Here is a 21,768-nt window from a genome sequence, read left to right on the forward strand (position 1 = left end):
TAGCTGTACATTGATAAGAAGAAAGGAGATATTTATGGCAAGACGTTTCGTTTTTTTCACACCTTGGATAATTATAGAAAAGTTAGAATTTTTCTGTATGTTTCTACTGCACTTTCTTTTAAAGAATCTACTCCTTCTAATATGTTTTTGCTGTAAATATCTACCAGCTTTTTTGCTGTGCTTGATTTTGCACTAGAGATCATATTTTTATTCTTCATGTTTGGAAACATGCTCACTCTTTCATAGGAAAGAGCTATACACCAATGATTTAAGTGGTTTGTGGAAAGGGTGATGGTTTGAAAATATGTTATAAGGAATAAAGTACCCCTTGCTGTACAAGATAAGGATATTAGGTCACCTCAGGGTTCCATAACCTTCGGTCTCTTTCCTCTATATGGTTTATGGAACTCGGTGACTTGCAATATCCTTATATTGTACAGCAGGGGGTACTTTATGCCAAATGTCATTCTGTACATTTTCAATAATGAGTCAACTCACCTATAATTCTTCTGTCCTGGAACACACTACAGCCTCTATAAGCATTCTCCTGCAGCAGCAGCTCAATATATGCCACCAGCCGGTTGAAACAAAAGTTTTTGAATGAAATATCACTATGCCACATAGAACAACATATGTTACATTAATATAAATCAGCCCGAAGGGGTATGTAGGTGCCAGAGAAAGGCACAGTCAAGATATTGAGCCCCAGCCTTGAATCAGAAATGTCTTAAGAGATTTCCTGAAATGGACTAAATCAGAACAAGTGCGGACAGGAAGTGGCAGATTGTTCCAGTAAAACTGCACCAAGTAGGTAATGGGCCTTCCCCCACATCTTGTCAAGCTAATTCAGGGGACTGACTGTACGACTTTGTCTTCAGAGTGTAGGTCCCTGGTAGGGCACTAGTGTTTGAGTTTTCTGGACGAAATAAGTAGGACTGTTGCCCTTTAGAGATTTATAGGTCAGACTCCAGATTTTGAAAATAGAACTTTTCTTGATAGGTAATCAATGTAGTTATCTCAACATAGGTTCAGAAGTGGAGACGGCACGAATATTTGCAGACATGTCAGGCAGCCGTATTTTGGACCACTTGCAGTTTTGCTACTAACGTCTCATTAGCAGTGGCAAGCTAAGCATTTCCGTAGTCCAATGTACTAATATTCAAGGCCTGAACTGGAGTTTTCCTGTATGAGGGTGGAAGAAAAGGGAAAGCTTTCCTCTGCAAACGCAATTTGTTAAACAGCTGCTGCTAATTGCAAGAACATGGTCTTTCATAGATAGAGATTGGTCAATTTAAAAGCCAAGGTTTTTGACTACCTGCTTAGATTTAGGGGCCGGGCCAAGATTGGACGGCCACCAGTCTAAAGACCAGGATAGGTGAGCTTTGCCGAATAACATAATCTCTGTTTTGTCTGCATTCAATTGTAAGCAGTTAGTAGCTATCCATAATGCAATAGCTTTCATGCCATTAGAGAACTGCTCTAGGGTACATAGGCTCATATGGCACGGTGTGATGAAACATGGTCGCACCATATTAAGTTATGGGTTCCACTTGCCTGGAAAAAAGTATCTCCTCTAACATAATTTGTTGTTGCCGTTTTTGCTTTTGGTGCAAAACTTGAGAATCACCAAGTATGCCCTTGGGGAAAATCAGGGAATAGGAATGTTTCTGAGTGAACCATTCCTTTGAATAGCAGTGAAATCTCTGTTAACATTTAATGCTATTTAGCTTTTTAGGTCGAGCCAGGGCATCACTCTAATTTTCACCATTGCGTCTTTTTTCCTGCTCGCGGAAGCCTGCTCACCCTATGCCGTCTCTCCCTTCACCGTGCACTCACCATTCCTCCGAGATCACTGCTTGTATTTTAAGTGATTTGCCCAAAATCACAGGACACCATTTTCCTTTTCACCATTGTGTTTCTTGCTCGTGGCAGCCTGTTCGCCCTGTGCAGTCTCTCCCTTCCCTCTCACCCCACCCCCATGACCCCTCCAAGATCGCTGCTTGTATTTTAAGTGATTTGCCCAAAATCACAGGACACCACTTGCTCATCAGCGACTCAGCACCCTGAAAGCTCCATGGCCGCACAATATGCTGCAATTCTAAATCCTTATAAGGTCCCTAAGGCGAGACCTTTTGCATTGCAAATGCTTGTTTGTTAAGCGATGGACTTATTCATGAGGTAGATGTGCATGCAAATGGAAGTAAGAGGCCCAGATTGACTTTGCTGTCAGATGATGGAATACTCCTGCCAGAGTGGTCAGTGGCATGTGGATTGGTTTCAATTCCCTATTCAGAAACCACAGCACAACAAAGTTGCTTCTAGATACTTCTACTGGCTGCATTTTTTTTTTTAAAAGGTGGGAGAAAGAGGATCTAATTGCCTCGAGGTAATGTCTTTGGCAGCTTTCTGACAGCCCAGTGTTTTCATACTAGGTTATAGAGGGCTTTCCAAGACCGTGGCCACGTCTGAAAACTGCTTCCGTTTCCGGTGAGACAGCTCGCCCTTGGTGCATGCAGCCAATTTAATCCAGAGAAGAGTAGGAAGTGGTCTGGCACGTGCCGCTCTAGAGTGGCAAAGAGAAGCGTGAGATGATGCCTTCCAGACCTTCGCGTGTTAGAAGAGCCTTGGAGCCGGGCTCATGGGAGGCCTGGAGCACAGGGGATCTGACTGGGGTAGGAGCGAAGAGACCAGCTCGAGTGTTATGAACCTTGTAAGCCACTTCAGATATGCTGTACATGTCCCGATCGTATCAAATTAAACAGCTGGTTGGAAGATATTTGACTCCCTGGATAAACCACACACCCAGTCAAGCTCCTGAAGAAACATTTATGCTGTTCGCTTGTTCTCTGTTTTTTTCTGGCTTTAATTCCAGTTAGAGAGACTAGTTTGTTAACGGTATCAGCCCGAACAGATAATTTACCCCTCACAAGACAGACTGACTGGGGGGAGTGATGCTGCCCAACATGCAGAAACTATAGCCAAGGTGAACATAGTGGGGGGTTTCTGTGGGAAGGGGACCATCTTGTAACGAGGTAATGTTGGACTTTCCTTGGTGATGCTAAAAGCAGATTAATGCAGTCGAAGCTTATACGTATTTTGGCAAACATTCCAGCTTAGTACACAGAAGCTGTTTTGGTACCTGACAAAGATTCGGTGAAGGGACAGCTATGACTGAGAATGTTTTTTTTTTAAAGTTACACCAGCTTGCAAATGCCAACACTACTCTTTGTTAAGGTAGCTGCGAGGTGGTTATATTGTATTGTTTTGTATTGCAACAAGTATATAGCGATTACTATACCTATGTGGGACTCTGAAGGTGAAGCGCCTGCCTACATGTGTAGCACACTACACTGTGTAATGTGTGTTGGTGGAAGAATGCTATCTTTGTTTTGATGTGGGAAGTGTTTCCATGTCATGCTGGATGACCACGGAGATGCAGTTATTGTTCTATGGGGCACAGAGCTTAGCAGTGTGATGGATGAAGAAGTGTGAGAGATAGGCATGCAGTCTATGGTTTTCGGTAAGTTGGCAGCTATGAGCAGCTTGGAAAGTCCCACATGGTGTTTCTTATTTTCATAGTTCACTGAGCTGGTCACTGCACTGGGCTGTCCATTCTGAGGTATCTTGTTTAAAATGTTAAAGTTATATGTTCTGAGCAGGGATAGGTTTGAGGGAGACATGGCGCAGGGAGCTGCTGGAATGGAGCTTTCTTACTATCATCCCATAGCTGATTGCCATCGTGAGATATCACAATTAGTTATCGTATGTACTTATTTGTGACCTGCAGTGATGGACTAACTGAAAGTCCTCTATTGGCCAGCGGCATGTGGCAGATCTCTTTATTTATCCCATGCATTTTCAGTCTGTGACGGGTAGTTTAATGCGGTGCCCTGGTACAGTACCGGGTGATGGACATGACCTTCTCTTCACAACAAAAAAGTGTGGTGTCAGCAGTGCGTCATGACTGACCACGTACCTATCCTTTCATACTTGTGAGAGAATTACACAGAAGAGGGAAGAGGGCATAATGAAAACACAGACCCGCACCGTCACAGTCCTAGACACAAAACCTTTAGACAAGGCAATCATGGGTGTATTTGTGGTTAATATTGAACAATAGAAACTTAGGGAAAGCGCATCGTGCATTAATACAGAGACGTAAAAAGGTAAAACATCAGTTACAGAATGATACAGACATACTGTATCAGATTGTAAAAAAAATCTTATACCATCATAATCATCAGCATTTATGAAATTAGTCAGCAAAGGTGCAAATTTGTAGTATAGACATGCCCAAAACGAAAAAACCTAAATGATCTTCTTGTCTCATGCTCTCAAATACATAGTTCCAATCCATTCTATAAATGTGTGTGGCCCACACATTGTCAATTCTGGTACACGTGCACACCACTCCTTTTCAGCCCATTGGCTCACTTCCATTGGCCCAGAGTACTATCCTTCGTGCAAAAAAAAGAAATCAGGGCAGTGTAAGAAAACTAGACCAGTGCACTGTGAGCCAAGAAGCACAGAGGTCTTTACTGGTGCCATCGAGCGACCACTAATATTACATCTGAGTGAAAGCGCTCATCAGAGGTTTGGCAGAGTTTTCATTGAGATAGCTAATGGAGCTCATGTTAATATCTTGACGGTTATACCTAACTCTGACAATCCATCGAGCTTCAAAAATCTTACAACACTGAGATATTGCACTCTACAGTCATTGAGGTAGCACCCTCTGCTATATGTTATCCTGACAGAACACAGGGCTTTGTTTTCAAGTATGTGAAGACGCCCCATTGTGGAATAATGGACAGTCAAACCTTTTGGAGAACAATGGTGGTGTGAGCGCAAGTGCCAACGGACTTTTAGTAAATAGTCAATACTTTTATCCATGGCATTGTATCTGGTAGAGTTAATCCTTTGCAATCCCCATTAAGTCCAACAACCTCTGTTTCACAAACCTTTTCCATTTGTGTAAGATGTATTAATGCTACTTATTGATGGACTTTAAGACAAACATCCAGCCTACCGCTGCATTGCTTCTGTGGCACGGCTTCATCCAGGCTTGATGCAGTTTACAGATCCTCTGCTCGATGCAGACATTGTCCGCTCACCAAATTAATTGTACATTAAACACAACTTTAGTATGTTCTACCCCAAAACTGCTCACTCGACTCAGCAATCACACCCTCAAAACTGCAGCTCTGCATTCAACACTACAATTGTAGGAGATAGTTCAGACTCATTTCACAATGTGTCTTTCTTCTAGGAGCTTTGGATCAATATGTCTGCATTTCATAAAGAATTCCAGGAGTACCTTGGGAGCTGTGCTTGTCAAATTTTCCCTGAACCAGCCACCTAGCGATCTGAAGTTGCTGCAAATAACATTGTTTTTATCACTATGCAAAACTCACTGAATAAGGAGATGAATAAGTAAGCGCTTAGTTCAGGATGGGGCTATGACTTGCTCCCACTCTGGAATACGAAGCAAAGGAGGTCTCTTTTGGCTAAAGATTCCGTCCACACACTCCCGCCTTGCCTAAATCACGAGGATTAAGATGTGCGGATAAAAGCTGAACATATTCAGCAATACCCACAGGTTTCATATCGCAAAAACTTGAAAATAGCATAGCTATTTAGTAAGATCCAATTGGGAAACACGTTTACAGAAATGAATGCTATTACTGTACTGAGAGCATCCATTGGAAAGATAGACGATGAACAAACTATCGGGAAAGTAATCCTGGTGGTTTTACTCCACTAAGGCCTTGCACTAAAAGGCTATCTTAGCACTGGCAGTAGCAACTTAGCACTTAAGTAATTCAGTGTATCCTCTATGTGAGGTAGATTGATAGCTCCGTATGGGCTGAGGCGGCTGCGGGGAGAGGGCGTAGGGCAGTGGCGTAACAAAACCTGGAGGGCCCCCCCTGCAAGATATGATGAATGGGCCCCCTCATCGTGTTCTGCTCCTGAACACAGAGAGACAGTGAAAGACTTGAACACAGAACTCTGCATCAGGTACATTAGCTCTCTTATGCATTTTAATTCACTGTCTCCTGCCTTTATAACCTTTGAGAGGAGTTGGCCTAACTGTTGGGGTGGTCAACCTCAAATCTGGGGAACCGGGTTTGAGTCTCGGCAAGGACGCACAACATCCTGTGATTCTAGGCAAATCACGTAATCTCCCCATGCCTAACAAAAATGAATGTGTCCTCATTTAATGCAACTGGTGCTCGTGTAAAGCAGTTTGATACCCAATTCTTTCGGGTCAAGTTCGCGCTATATAAAACTCTGTAAAAATAAAATCTAAATAATATTTTGGAATATGGCTATTTGTGCGTTAATATAGGATTATTCATACCCTTTATGCAGTTGGTTGCTTCTCCATCATGCAACCATAGCAGAACCATCACATAATGCATAAGTAGTCTGCCTTTTTGCATGTTGTCTTGAGTGTGTTGCTTGCAGTGGTGCATCAGAGAGGGATGGGCATCCCTGAAGGATATGGTTAGGGACCTACGAAATGTATCCAGTTCAAATGCTGAATGTTAGCGTCTCTCCTCAACCTACCTGCATGTAAAAAAGCCTAATTCATCCTAGGCTGACAATGAAGTTTGCAACACATAAATTCGTTTTTTCATTAGGTATGGGTACAAATGATTTTAATAAGTAAAAATACCTTGAATTTGACTGATTGTAAAGGCTATATTTAGATATAGGCTAAGGTGCTCTCTGTAAAGGATGTTTTGGAAGTGACATAGTTTGTATATCAAGCCAAATTAGCACAACAAAACTGACCAAAGCCTGATCTGTTTTAAATATGACCTTTATAGGAAGTTTTGAAGAGGTCTCATTCAAGGGTCCTTTGAAAAACTGTGCAAAAAAAGAGCATTTTCGTGCACAGCGGGCAAGTTAAAAAGCTCCATAGTTGTGATCAGGGAGGGCAATTCTGCACATCTCTCTGAACAGTAAATAATGACAGCTACCATATCCAAAGTAAAATCTTGCATGTACTGAGTTACAGGTCTTGAAATGCCTCTTGCAAACTCTGTCTTCCAATTTCTCTTTGATGCACTTCACACATCTTAGCACCCACACAAATGCACACGCCTACTCATCAACACAAACATATACACACACACACATGCAAACTAAAAATCTCCAGTACGGTTTCTCACAAATACTTTTCTTTACACTTTGTCACATCCTTTATCCAACATGCGTGCACATACACAAGGAATTCAAGGAAGAAAAGGGAAAGCTGTAGAAGTATACTGAAAAATATGTCAGTCTAGTATTTCTTAAAAAGAGAAAGAAGTGAGGATAAGAGTACGTCAGCTAGACGAGTTTATATATTAGGGTGGGTTCTGTGTATGACAATATTAGATGGTACCAAGGTATCTTAAGGGACCAAAAGCAGAGGGTTTTTGCCACTGTTGGCAAATATGCATTTTTCCACCACTGTCATTACCACTCATGATATTAGAGAAAAACTGAAGTAAAACTGATGCAAAGCTTTAGCATCTGAGCTTCTGAAGACGAACATACGGACACTTTTTATGACCCTGTCTCCTATGTGCTGGCAGCTGACCTCATCCAAACAATTTAACACCACAGCATGTGACAGTTAACTGGTCCAACCATTTATTTAGCAACCCTACAAACACCAATCAGATTAGCCATGGAACTGATAGAAGGAAAAAGAGTGGAGGGGGTAAACAGATCTTAACAGTAAAAGGGAACATAATGATAAGTGCACGAATCATAGTTAGACCAAAGGCATTCATAAAGAGGAGGCAGTTGTAAGAGAGGAGGAGACTGCCAGGAGAGAATGACCGTCATTGACGAGAAACAATACAGGAGGAGAGAAGCAGCCAGAAAATAAGAGTGGTCAAATAGCCAGAGACAGCAGGCCATAATGGATGTATAAGAGGAAAGAGAGACTGAAATTGGATGCAAGATGAAACAATCAAGGAAAGAGAAAGAAAATGAGATCAAGAAGGATAGTTCATAACAAAATTGCGTAGAGATAGTCAGTGATTAATGGAGGAGCACTCTTAAATAATGTGTTTGAGAGAGTAAGTGAAAGAGTTTGGGATGAAGAGAGAGAAAGACTACTGAAAAAGTCAGGACAGTTTGCACAGAGATAAAGAAAAGAGTGAGAAAAACAGACCAGAGAGGTAAGGGCATAAAGGAGGGACATTTATGGGAAAGAGAAGGAAACAAGAAAGGGAAAAAACAGAGAAAGAAACAAAAGCGGTAGAAAGAAAATGGGGGTAGGGAGGGTCAAGAGTGACCCCCTCTGAGCAAATGCTGTCCAGAGAGTAGTATTGCCTGAAATGAGAGTCATTCACAGTGCTTGAAGGGGACTATATGGAGGAATGAGAAAGAGGCACAGAACAGTACATCTTAGTAGCAGCTAGAGTTAGGGGAGGAAAGAAAGCAGGATGGAAACTGCATGTTGGGAGATAACAGAGAGGGAGTTACCCACAGAATAGAAAGTGGGGCATCAGAGAAAAGGAGGGATGTTGTGTTCGGAGTAGAGATTGCAAGGTGATGGGAAAACACCAGCAATAAGTACATTAAATGCAGTGTGACTATGATATTGTAAATGAATGCGTTATTTTGAGTAGCAGAGCTCTGAGAGCTTTTAGACAAGTTTTCAGTGTGCTTTCCTACAACATGAAAAACATAAATTTTAAAGGAGTGCAGTGCACCCATTTTAGTGCAGTTTGAGAAATGGAAAAGTTGTCCCATCTTTCTCACCCAGCTTTCAATAATTATGGATGAAAAACATACATGTAAAAGGAGCAATGTCCACTATTCAGAGGATCATTGGGATAGAGCTGCAGGCCAGGGCTCTGAGCCATAAGGCCACCCTGCTACAAAACCTGGACACTGACAGTCTGAGCCGACAGCGCCACTGCCACTGCCAGAGTCACAGGATCTGAACCTGACTTGGTTCTCGTCTCCATTCTCAGACCAGAGCAACATGAGAAATCCACATCTACTGTAAATATAATTCTGCTTGACGTTGGAAATTCTCAAGTGCATTGTGTCCTGGTGGTAATGCAGGTGCATGTACTTGGTCAGATCTCAATTTGGGGGTGGGGGGAGGGAGAATCTACTTCTGAAAGCCAAACCAAGCAATACAAGGAGTCACTCCTAACCAGTTTCCATCCCCTGTCAGGCATTGTTAAAACAGTTGCCTTTGTTCAATACTTACAGTAAGGGGCTTCTGGGTTTTTTGCAAAGAGTGGTGTGACCAGGTGGTGAGGCATAATGAACACGTCTGTGGTATGGTCCCAATACCCTCAGTGCCTGCCAATTACTCCATGCCGCCCTATATTACATTAAGGTAGAAAGAAAAGGGTGGTTGGTGGACTCTCCTGTTTTGGGGACACCAGCTAGTCCAGCGCTAGTTAGGATCACCACTTCTTTAATCACCAGGAATCATAGCCCTTCAGCAGCTGAAGGATACCAACATGGCCTGGGAGAAGGCTGCTGTTGGACCAGGACACATGAAACCCAAATGCAGCCCTTTTGCTCTTTGCTGCTTGCCTTCTCTGTAGTCCGACTCCAATACTGAACTCTTATTGAGGGTGCAGGCTGGATGAGGGAGGGTCCACAATCCTGCTTTAGTCATCCATCCAGGCCTTCTGCAAGAGCCGTTCACCCACTCCTGCAATTAAAACAAGCATTTACAATGCAACGGTCTCGCCTTTGCAAAAGTTAGAGCTATTGGCATTGTAAATGACCACGTTTTTAGATATGTGTTCGTTTTGAAAACAGATAAATAAATGGCATTGTCATTTACAATGCCAATAGCTTAATCTCTTTGCAATGCAATAGGTTGAGTATTTACGTGACTTTGAGCTATTGACATTGCAAATAACTAACATTGCGTTTTATTTATGTTTCAAAAACCAAAACATAATTAAAATGTCTCTCACACTGCTGTCTTTCTCACACTGCTGTCTCTCTCACATTGCTGTCTTTCACACAGCTGTCTCTCTCACACACACTCCTGTTTCTCACACTGCTGTCTTTCTTACACCCAATGCTGTCTCTCACACTGCTGTCTCTCATACACACTGCTGTCTCTCACACTGCAGGTGTGGGTTGTGGGATGTGGGGTGTGGGTTTCCAGCTCATATCTGGAGGGTGGGCACTGCTGCATTTAATGGGTATTTGTCTTTTTACATACTCCCCAGGACATTAGTGGTAGCTTCAGAAGCTTTTGTTTTGGGGAGAGGGATGTTGGAGGTCATATCTCAGCCCACCCGACCCCTCTTCATGACCTTGTGCCCTCATGTCTCGTAAACGCAATTGTCTTATGATTTATGGCTCCACCACTCAAATTTCACTGTCCATCTTTTCTATCCCCATCCTGCTGTCTTTGATTTGCGATCTAGTCTACTGCAGCTCTTCTGCCCAATATCATAGCTCCCATTCCTGTTTCTCCATCGCCATTTATTAGGATCTTTTCATTTTTATCACAGTAAAAAACGTTTTTTAAATTAACCTTCTCACCAGCTTGTGGCCAGACCTATGAAGTCTACCAATACGCATTTCTTCAGTATTCGCACTGATACCTTTCCTGTTGCTAGTCGTTGGCTTTAGTTGAAGACTTATCTACCCCTCCATTCACTGTTTGCACTACAGTATGTCCACACAAAATCCTCCTGTGACACTTTCATCTCTTGCCCCTGGCCATTCTCAGTGCTACACACTTGTTGGCCTCCTAGGTCTGCTCTTGCTCAACAGGTCCAACACTGTGTGATTCATCTGGTCTCCAAAAGAGTCTGATCTTAGTCCAATACACTGTTTATTTCATAACCTTTAATTAGTTTCTAATTGCTAAACTAAACCAAAATATCAGCAGACAACGATCTTTTGAAACAGCATTTTTTGCCTGCGGTATGTTGTACTCTTTATTTTGGGAAAGAGTGTTGTGTAGAATAAAAGAAAACGCATCATGAAATGTGAATGGATGCCCGCTTTTATGCATTCATGATTTTCAACCACTGCGTATACCCAGCCACTCCACCGCCATGCTTCTCCCAACCGTATTTAACCCAGCCTTCCAAAGCATGATAAACTTAGGACTTTCTCACCTTAAATACCCTCTTCCCCACTGGAGAGACGAATGCCCTCATTTCAACTAACTGAGCGATGAATCTACCGTAGGATAATTCCATTTCAATATGTTGCACTTACTATCCAGGAAAAATTCACTTCACATTCCGAATGCAGAAATTGAGGTACCACATCCTAATTCCCAAAATTTCCCTCGTTCTGAAATGCTGCCCTTTGCAAGCTCCCTCTTATATAGACACCAACACACACGGTAGTACCTGGAGAAATTCGTGTTAGCAATTGCCATACAAAGTTTAATACGGATTCAGATGCAAACACAGTCAGCACCAGAGTCTACAATGACCGCGTTAGTCGGAATGGAGCCCTGAGCGCCCCCGCTGTAAACTGATAAAGAAACATTCTAAGGTGCAATGGGAGAAAATAACATTATCGCATAGCGAGAGATTTTAGGAAATACCGTGTAGTTTTGAATTTTAAAGTAAGCAAAACGTTATCCTCTTTTCCGACATAGATTTAACAAGAAAAGTCCTTCAATTAAAGCATGAAGGACTTCGGGCAGGGACAATCCCCAGGATCCCGCGCAATTTGGGACCAAATCTGAAAAGTGACAAATACCATTTCTTACCGATCTGAATTTAAGACACAGAGAATGATCCCCAAGACAAAAAAACAGACATAAGCTAATTTTTCCATTTTATATAACCTTCCATCCATCTCCACTTCCAACTTAACTTTCACGCTCTGTCCTATTTCTCCTAGGTCAATGGTTCCTTCCCTCCCTTATATGCTATTCTTCTCGTCATCAACCAGGCATTTTTATCTCATTGGCCGTTTCTCATCAATTGCCATCTCTTTTTCACCAACTGCCATACCATTTAAAAGTTCTCTTTTTGATGGGGGGAGCCTTACCTGTACTCAAATTAAGTTTGCAGTGTTGCACCATATAAAATAATGTAAATCCCCCAGAGCACCTACAAACAGAAATAAACAGGAGAAGCCACCTGAAAATTGTAATGATCATATAGTGCCAGTAAGTCAAGGAACAGAGTGAAAAGGGTTAGACTAGCCCAAAGAATATGGGAGGATCTTTAAGAACTGTTTTACGATCGACAAGTATGGAAAAAAAGAGCCAACATGTTCATTTGTAGTACATGCTCTTCTGATAAAACTGTGTAAAATGAGATAAAATATATTTATTTTTGAAACTGCATATGCTTTAAAACTAAAGGCGTATTTTTATGTCAACAAAGTAGAAGACATAATAACCCTTTACAAAGAAGATGTGTTTCGGTGATTAAGTAAAATGATACAGTGATTAGCTATTGATGAAAATTTTTGGGAGAGATGCATCTGTCGAACATAAACTCAGCAGTAGTCCTACATTTATTTGTCCCCTCATGGTCTCTGCAATTCCTAGCAAGGCAAGCTCCAACGCCTTGTTCTACTTCATGCTCTTGCCCTGATCAGTCTCCGAGTGGCACCTTTACCTCTCTTTTCATTGCATGCCACTCTAGTATTTCCTTCCTTGCACTCCACTGTCCATTTACATGTATCATTTAGGTACCAAGAGAAAATTCTATTTGTGGTGTACGCTATTTATTTGCAATGTTATTATATTGGTTACTCTCCATCCTCCTAACTCCACTGATCCTTCCATGGCCTGACAATTACTGAGCCACTCTTCTCATCTAGGTTCTCCTCCGCAGTCCCTACCTGTAATTTCTATTGTCCGTCACTTTCCCATTCTTTCCTCAGTCTCTGGCCGACCTGACTCTTCCGAACAATGCCTTGCATGTCCCTTCGTAAGTTCTGTGCTCCTTCGTAAGTGTTATGTCCCATCATTTGCCCATCTCACATAACATGGTTCCTCGTTCACCCTCTGGCCTTCAATACTTTCCTCACCATTCACAGCCCCCGCAACACGTTTACCCCTCTCTTGTCATTTGTCCCGTCACTCTATTCAGACGCCACCCTTCTAGGTCTTGCCCTGGTCACTCTCCTCCACAAATCGGCGCTCCAGTCTCTTCCTATCATCACTTTTACCGTGTTGCTCTCTCTCTGGTCCAAGTCACGGTCCTTATCAGTCACTGCCTCTTTCCCATATACCTGCCTTCTCATTCGTCAGACACTCCTCTTGCACACATATTGCTCTCTGCCCTTTCCAAGTAACTCTTGCAGTCCTCTTTCACCCATATTGCTCTATGCCCTTTCCAAGTAACTCTCGCACTCCTCTTGCACCCATATTGCTCTCTGCCCTTTCCAAGTAACTCTCGCACTCCTCTTGCACCCATATTGCTCTCTGCCCTTTCCAAGTAACTCTTGCACTCCTCCTCACACTGTTCTCTTCATATTCACTGTCATAAGTAATCCCGCCACTCTCTGCCCGACTCAGGGTATCTCTTGTCCATTACCACTCTCCTCATAAGCTTCCTCGTCCCACCTCTGTAGCTGTACACACACCCTGACACCAGCTCTCCATCGTCCAACCTGGTCCATGCCTATGTCCTGAACAGCCCTCACTTCTACCTCAGCTTTCCTCCCCACTACCTGTCCTCTCCCAGCCACTCCGACCAGCCCCTCTCCTCTTACAGCTGTTCCCACTACCTTCCTCCTCTACCCCAGAGGAGAACCATTGTCTTTCCCCATACATACCCTGTACCTTTGCACCTTCCAAGCTCTAGATTTCTTCCGTACTCTGCCCTAACCTTCCAACATCCTCCCAAGGTGGGTTGTCGTCCCTTTTTTATCTGCTGTACTGCGCTCCGGGGCCTGTTCTTCTGGCCGTGCCTCCCTGCTCTCAGCGCCGCTCCCTCCCGGGCATCTGCTGAAGTGCGCTCCGGGGCCTGTTCTCCTGACCGTGCCTCCCTACTGTCAGCACCGCTCCCTGAGGGCCGCCTCCACTCCTCCTCCGTCCCCACACCTCCCACTGTACCCCCGCACCCCGTACCGACAACAAAATTCATTGACGCCACTTGCCATCATGTGACTGACCCAGCGTGCCAAAAATAGAATGCCTCCGCCTTCTCTGAAAATGGAGCTTGGGCACGGGCGAGAAACCCAGGCGGGGTGAAGGGGGGCGTTGGGTGGACCCGGGCGGGGCGGGGGACGTTGGGGTGGAGGAGAGAGCACGCACAAGCCATTTGGTAAAGAGAAGGAAAAAACAAGGAAAGCTAACACTCACCAATGCTCCCGATCGAACTCACCCGCCCCAGCTCCATGAAAAAATGGCGGCCGCAAACATAGTGACAAAAAAAAAATAAGACAACACCCACAATGGCCCACCGCTGCATGACGTAAACAAAGGGGCGGAGCTTAAAAAAACACAGGAACGCCCACAAATCTGCTCCGAGAATGAATGACACATCTCTCTTCAATGGCTAGCCTCCATTTATGGAGCTAGCCAATGGAAGAGAGAGGCGGGTCAGACCCCCATACTCTTGAAAACAAAATTTCTCGAGCTGCGCGACACTGCTGCGCAGTGTACGCCAGTCGAGACCTAAAAACCTGGCCTGGCTTCCTATAGAATTAGTGGCTTTCTAAAATGTAACAATGTGTTACATTTCTACAGAGCAGTGTCAACCTATTGCACTGTCTCTGCACAAAGAACAGAGCAAGTTGCAGACTGCTGCATGATATCAGGACAAGCATGTTGCATGGCTGAGGGGTCCGGGGAGGGGGAGAGGGGGGGCTCCTGCACCGTAAGTGTGGGTGGGGGTGTTTAAGCCGCACACACCTACACACAGAGTTATATCTGTCTCTCTTTCTCAGTATTGCTTATTCCTTTGAACTTCTTTTGACCTTCTCCTGGTCGCCGCTCTCTTGACTTTCTTTTTACACTCCAACGCTCTTGATTCCCAGGTAAATCCTGGGGTGACTTTCCTTCCAGGCCTCTCTCTACACGGGCTAGAAACAGAAGCTATAAATTGCAACTGTTTCTTTTTTGTGCCCGAGATCTTAACACTGCTACCTGCCCAAAGTGGAAATGGGAATAGGTGCAAGACTGGAGGCTTTTATCTCTGGAAAAAGGTTTTGCAGTGGTATTAACAAATGCTTCCCTTCACTTCCCGGTCATGATTCTTAGGCATTGCCGCACAGAAAGGACATAAAGAGAAAAATGACTGATATTCAGGTGGCACACACAAATGCAAGGCTGAATGACAGGTTGGATAGTCAGAGATGTAAACACATTATGGCAGCAGGATTGACGTCATACCTTCTGATGGTTCATTTCCTGAATAATGGGAAGATAGATGGGGCAAAGAAATCTTGGGACACGGCGACAGTGTGCACAGTGCTAGGCACCTCGCTTACTACTTACCCTTAAAATAAAAATATACAATTACAGATTAAGTTATTCGGATATGTGGGATTGGTAATTGTTATTTATAAAGGTACCATGTGGTAAACTTGTGCTCTTTCATGTGCCTTTTACAAATATATTACTAATCGTATAATCTGCTTTTATACCAGATCATGGCCCTCCTGCAAGACCTGCTGAATGAGACGAACGTCGTAAAGGGTGACATTCAGAAGGTCAACGAGCAGTTTGGTGAGGTAAGTCTTCTCTGGACCCCAGTCTGTGCCCACCTGAGACACCCTGATGGTGGGGTGAGCACTGGCTTTCCTGAGGCGTGGGAGCTCTGACCTGGAATGTTCACTCATAAAGTGAGTGCAGGTTTGAAAGTTATGTTAGGGTTATTTTCTATGTGTTCAGTGTTGTGTGAGTTGTACGAGATGGTGGCTGAGTGTCCGAGGGACTGGTCTGAGATATCAAGAGATTGATACCTAGGTCGTTGGCCTTCTTGCTAATGAACCATGCCCCTTGAGGTTCACGCATTGTTATCACGGTCTTGTTCAGTTCGTACCTAAGTGTGTGGTTTATAATGGCCTATGTTTCAATGGACCTGGGCAGATGGCCTTATAGTTATGATGGGTCTAGATCTCTTTAGGTTCAAATTAGTTGCGTGTACTTGATGTTGTAGTTGGTTCCTGTCTCTGATTCATACCTCTGTAGAGGAGCTTGTTTTCATTGATCCGGTCTCCTTGGGTTTATACTTTGGTGGGAACTGTTATTGTGGTAATGGGTCTAGATCTCAATACATTTATACCGCAGTGGGTGGCTTTGTTGCTGAAGCTGGTTCATGCGTCATTACATTCATACCTGGATAGGTGATGTTCTTTTGTCCAGATTCTTCTGCGATTTTGGCCGCTGTAAAACAAAGGCTGTTCACCTGTTCTAGATCCTCATACAACCCAAACAGCATTGAGCGTATCTGTCAGTCCCAGTGTCTCATGACATCCAGGCCCATTACAACAATAAAGCCAGCTTGGGGCTCAGAATTATATGGCGGCTGGGACATCTAGAACATCCACCTTGGTGTGGCTATATGGTGCACTTTATCACATGCCCGTCTTCCTTCTGAGATATGAAAGAGTAAGCAGCGTGTAAGATGTCAGTCCGGGTGTCCTAGGTGGTGCCGCAGATCTGCTTGGTGGTTGGTGTAGTATTGGACCTGTGTCAGGGTTTAGGGATGGAAACAGTACATGACGGGTTGCATATCAATATATCAGGATTTTCGTCAGGCCTACAGGGCAATTACGCAGTGTGTGTCTGATGGACTGGTCTGAAAGGTCGGTGAGTGTGCCTGTTTTTTGACTGGTTGTGGGCCTGTTTTATGGTCTGCTGGGCCGGTTTTCACTGTTGATTTCCCTTATATTAAAAAACAACATAGCCCGCAGCAAGCTCAAATTCATGCAGTCTTCCACACCTTGTGAAACACCAATACTGCATACATTCCGGAAGGTCAAAACTGCCCCAATTTGCAAGCATGGCCACTGTTGCTGCTGTTTAATTCACTGATGGGAGCCACTTTTATTTTGGTGCCTGGGCATATTTTCTGTCCCAGTCAGACCCTGTTTGATGTCACTTTGCATAGGGCTCCCTTACCCGCAATTTGAGTACTAAACTGCGATGCCGAATTGAGATAAACTAATGCAGCCTACCAACCTACCGGAACAGAAGGTGTCCGTATTGGGGTGTTTTTTAGGTCTTGCCTGGCTTTAGCAGCACACAGCGCTGCTCTCGCCTTGTAAGGGCTTTTTGCAATCAATTCAACATGTGCACCCATACGGAGGGACAACGATGACGTTGGACTGTCCACATACAGCTGCAAATGCACGCTCATGTGGACAGCCCAACACCATCTTTGTCCCTCCATACGCGTGCACATGTAAAAATCCCTCGCATGGCGAGAGCAGCGCTGTGCACTGCTAACGCCGTCGGGCTGTCAACATGCGCGTACAAATGCACGCGCAAGTGGACACTGAGAGAGAGGGGAGGCGCTCTCCTGTCTTGGGCGCAGTCTGATCTTCTTTGCCAGGCGTAGAGAAGCCCCGGTCGTTAGAAGGTACTGGGCGCTTACCTGTTTCTTTTATTTTATTTTTTTATTTTCGAGATTTTTATTGCGCATACAAATACCCGGAGGTGTCTCGGCGCATAAGGGGCTAAGAGCGATCAAACAGCAGCTTACTGGTTAAACACCATGTTTTTAGTTGCCTACGGAAGCTCATCAGATTGGGGGCAGTTTTAATCGCCAACGGCAGCAGATTCCACAATTTAGGTGTGGCCACCAAGAAGCGCCTATCTCCCCATGTAACAGTTCTTGTGCGAGGCACTGGGAGAAGGCGGGTGTTGGCAGATCTAAGCTGCCTCTTGGGGATGTACGGCTGAAACGCTTCTGTCAGAAATCTAGGCCCGACACCCTGTATTGCCTTATAGTCAATGCAGAGGGCCTTAAATTTAATTCGGTTCTCTACTTTTAGCCAAAGTAGGTGACGAATGGCAAGAGTAGTGGACTGGCGACGGGGGATGTCAAGAAGAATCCTTGCAGCTGCATTTTGTATGGACTGTAGTTTCGCTATGACATGTTTCTGAGTGTTTAAAAAAAGAGCGTTTCCATAGTCAATTTTTGAAAAGACTAGGGTGGAGACCAAGGTCTTCCCAGCTGAGGTAGGGAGGTAGGGCAGTAATTTCTTGATTTTCTTTAAGATAAAGAATGCAGCTGACACAACCTTGTTGACATGAAGGCTGAAAGACAGCTTGCTATCAAAAATAACCCCCAGATTTCTAACCTTCTCTACCGGGGCGGGTGGAGAGCCCAGCTGGACAGGCCACCAGATGGTGGACCATTCCGGAGAAAGCTTACCGAAAGTCATAATCTCGGTTTTATCCGAGTTAAGCCTTAGACAGTTGGAGGCCATCCATGTGCTAACCGCAAGCATGGCCTTTTGGAAATTGGCTGCCACCACTGGGCCATCCTTGTGGATTGCCAGGACCAGTTGGGTATCGTCTGCGTACGATGTAAGTCGTAGTCCATGGGCCTTTATTATCCTCGCTAAGTCCGCTACATAGATATTAAATAGCGTAGGACTTAGCGAGGAGCCCTGTGGGACTCCACAGGGGAGTGCAGAGACAGGAGGTTCTGTGCATTCTGGGGCTTGTAGTCCTCACTAGGTCTTGCTTACTAGACAGCACGAACTGTATTAACTTACAATTTGTAGGTTTAAAGCCCACCTTTTGCCTACCATTGGTTTGCTTTATTGTCATTCTTATTTGCATGCTTCTTATTTGTTGCCGTGTGTGGACTTTACTTCCTTTTATTGTGTTTGTCTCTCCCTTGGAGCATGCATACATTCCTTCTGTCCTTTTAATGTTTGCTTCAAAGCACTACCTACTTGTTAGGTCTCGTGACCTATCAATGCGCATGCGCATTGAGCGGAGCGAGATATAAAGGGACTTAAACAGAGCTTACCGAGATCGGGCGATTCCATGAAGTGCCCGTGAAAGCTCGCTCAATGCGCATGTGCATAGCCATAAAAAGCGCATGCACAGACACCAGCCTCTCTCCCACAGTCATCCCCCAGCGTGCGCTATGCCAACAAGCCTTTGAAGTGAAGCTTAGCTTCACTTCAAAGGTATCCGCTACCCCCGCCCCCTGCTTCACACGTTTCTCGCATTTCTCCTCCCTCCCTCGCCCTTCAGCGTGCATTTATTTAAGCATTTTTGGCTTATGAGGGGCACGCTTGAGGGCCCACACCCTCCCATCGTGTGATGTAGTTATAGGCAGATATGTACCATCTCCTACTGAAGTCTATCTCATGCTTTTATTGTGGAGAATGTGCTTTCTGCTCTTTTTTTCCCCCTTTCATTTCGTGCCGTCATCCTTTCTTATAAGCATGAAGGAACAAATAAACTACTTCCCCCACTCACTCTCAACTTCGGTTAGCGAACTACCACTACACATCCCAAGCTAGACCTCCCCTTTCCGCTCTTGTTATTTACCAATTGTTTAAAGTAGTGATGCAGCCACTGGTAGGACCTCAAACTGCATCAAGAAGAAAGCCTTGATGAGAAGGCATGTCTGCTGCTTCTAAGGTGCCAGGTTAACCACTGAGTCTCAATAAGATAACATCTTGGCCGCCACAGTCCTCGGCAGGGAAACAAAATTCACACTAAATTAGGCATGCAGTGCCTGAGGAAAAGGGAGTGGGCTCACTCCCTAGCTCCCAACAGCCCCCGTCCTCCTACGAACTGGATGGACTGAACACGCCCCCAGTGCACTTTCACTGAGCAAGTGAACGTGTTCGCTCACCCACTATCTTTCTCTAACTTTACGGCATTATGATCAGCCAGAACAGGCTCCCTGAACTTTTCACTGCTCAAATATTTGCTGTTTTGAGATCAAACAGCATAAACGGGGAGGAACGAGGCATGTAGTGTGAGCATGGCGAAAAAGTCAGGCTGCTTCGGTTTCAAACACCACACAGAGGAGAACAAACTATTACCACTGGCAATGACGAGAAGCTGCTCCAGTGGAGAGGGTACAACTTTAGTTTAATGGCATGCCACCCAGACCACCACATCAGGGAAACTAAGGCCTTTCTGGATAAAAGAGGGGTACAGAGTGCAGGTGAATGGGGCGAATTTGGAGTTCAAGGACGCACTGTTTAGGATCTCAAAGTTAGCCCCACATGCAGCACGCAGCAGCACTCCGCTACTAGAATTGGGGTATTGGACCTGTCATAGCAGCCGGTCCCGCTCTGAGTGACAGCAGACACAACGGGAAAATGCCAGAGGGGCACACTGGCCAATCAATAACTAACGTTATTTGGCCTTCATGAGCGGCGTGAAGGCCCGTAATGTTGTTAGCACATGACTGTTCTGCCTGCTGCCTCCTATAATATCCCAGTCGGCACTTCCAGAAACCAGGAAGCTTAGAGCCTTTGCATTTCAAGGAATCTGATTGGCTGTCCTACTCCCACCATCCCAATGGCTTTAATGATCAGAACTTCTGCTTGGATTCATGAAAGCTAAAAAAGGGCATGAGTGTCAAATAAAAGTAGAAAGGGGTAGTTGTTACCAGTGCTCGTTGTTGCTGGTACTTCTCTACCCCTGGTCTCAGAAACCACAAGGGCAGCATCAGGAAAAGAAAGTAAACAAACTTCTAAAAATTCTGTTTAATTTCTCTAAACTCCACCCATTGCCCCCTCTAGCCTTTTATTTTAGGAGGAGTCAGTTGTCGAGGGGTCAGGCTGTGATAAGTGGGCAAACGTGTGATGTGACAAGGGTCAAAGTGGGCTTAAAGTCACTTGCGCTAATTTGCTAGAGTAAATTTGCATACCCAGGGCTTCTTTCTGTTTCCTGATTTTGGAATGAAATTCTCTAATGAAGGGCTACTCTGGGGTTGTACAGTGCCTGGATGGCCACAGGTTTTATTGTTACCATAGTAATAGGTGTTAATTCATTGTTTCCTTGGCATGGTGTCATTACTGGCCACACCAGAACGTCCGCTACTATAAAAACACGTCAAACATCCAACACCGAGCAGCAAGCAACTAGGGCGAAAGTGGTCTTTCATTGTTGAACATCTTTGGGAGGTGTTGTTACTTGGCTGACGAACTGTAATTTTGAGTGACCCGCCCTGTTGATCGTGAAGATATTTTGAGGTTGTTTTTTTTTTACACAGAATCACTAAACTTAGAACTGTACAATGGTTTACTACTGTCACTGCTCTGCACTCCTTTACTTCTTGAAGTCCTGCGCGTTTGCAAGGACACAGCTGCAGCAAGCTCCGAAGCGCTTGGAAAAAACCTGTTGCCTCTCGACAAAATCTCTACAACAGCAGCACGTCAGGATACATGGTCTCCTGCCTCCACCGCACTTAAACCAGACCAGGTCCCCGGGGAGCCACATGCGGTGCACAGACCCAGACAGGGTGGAAAAATAGCCCCGGGTGCAAGGTGCGAGCTGCAGCGCCACACAAAAGCTGTATTGTTCAGGCTCGGCTGGACCGACGGAGGGGTTGTTTATGTCAAAAGCCAGTCATTCCTACTCCCCCGCTTAACGACTGTCTATTTGTGCATTCAGTACTGTACATGCTCACTGAGCTTTGTCCATGTAGCGCTGTACAGGCACTCAGCCTATCGATGTAGCGCTGTACATTCACTCTGAGTTGGATCATAGCGCTGTACATGCATTCTGAGCTTTATCGAATTAGCACTGTACATGCACTCTGAGCTTTATCTGTATAGCGCTGTACATGCCCTCTGAGTTATATCATAGCGCAGTAAGGCACTCTGAGCCTATCGATGTAGCGCTGTACATGCACT

General features: G+C 44.6%; 1 protein-coding gene across 1 annotated transcript in view; it reads left to right on the forward strand.

Annotated features, from left to right (window-relative positions):
• Window positions 1–21,768, forward strand: part of QRICH2 (glutamine rich 2) — a 433,653-nt gene that overhangs the window by 98,218 nt on the left and 313,667 nt on the right. Inside the window, exon 2 of the mRNA XM_086930698.1 lies at window positions 15,571–15,654. Coding sequence (XP_086786824.1) covers window positions 15,571–15,654 — 84 coding nt within the window. The remainder of the gene's footprint in view (window positions 1–15,570; window positions 15,655–21,768) is intronic.

The sequence above is a fragment of the Lissotriton vulgaris genome, chromosome 7, assembly GCF_964263255.1.
Source record: "Lissotriton vulgaris chromosome 7, aLisVul1.2, whole genome shotgun sequence".
Lineage (NCBI taxonomy): Eukaryota > Metazoa > Chordata > Amphibia > Caudata > Salamandridae > Lissotriton > Lissotriton vulgaris.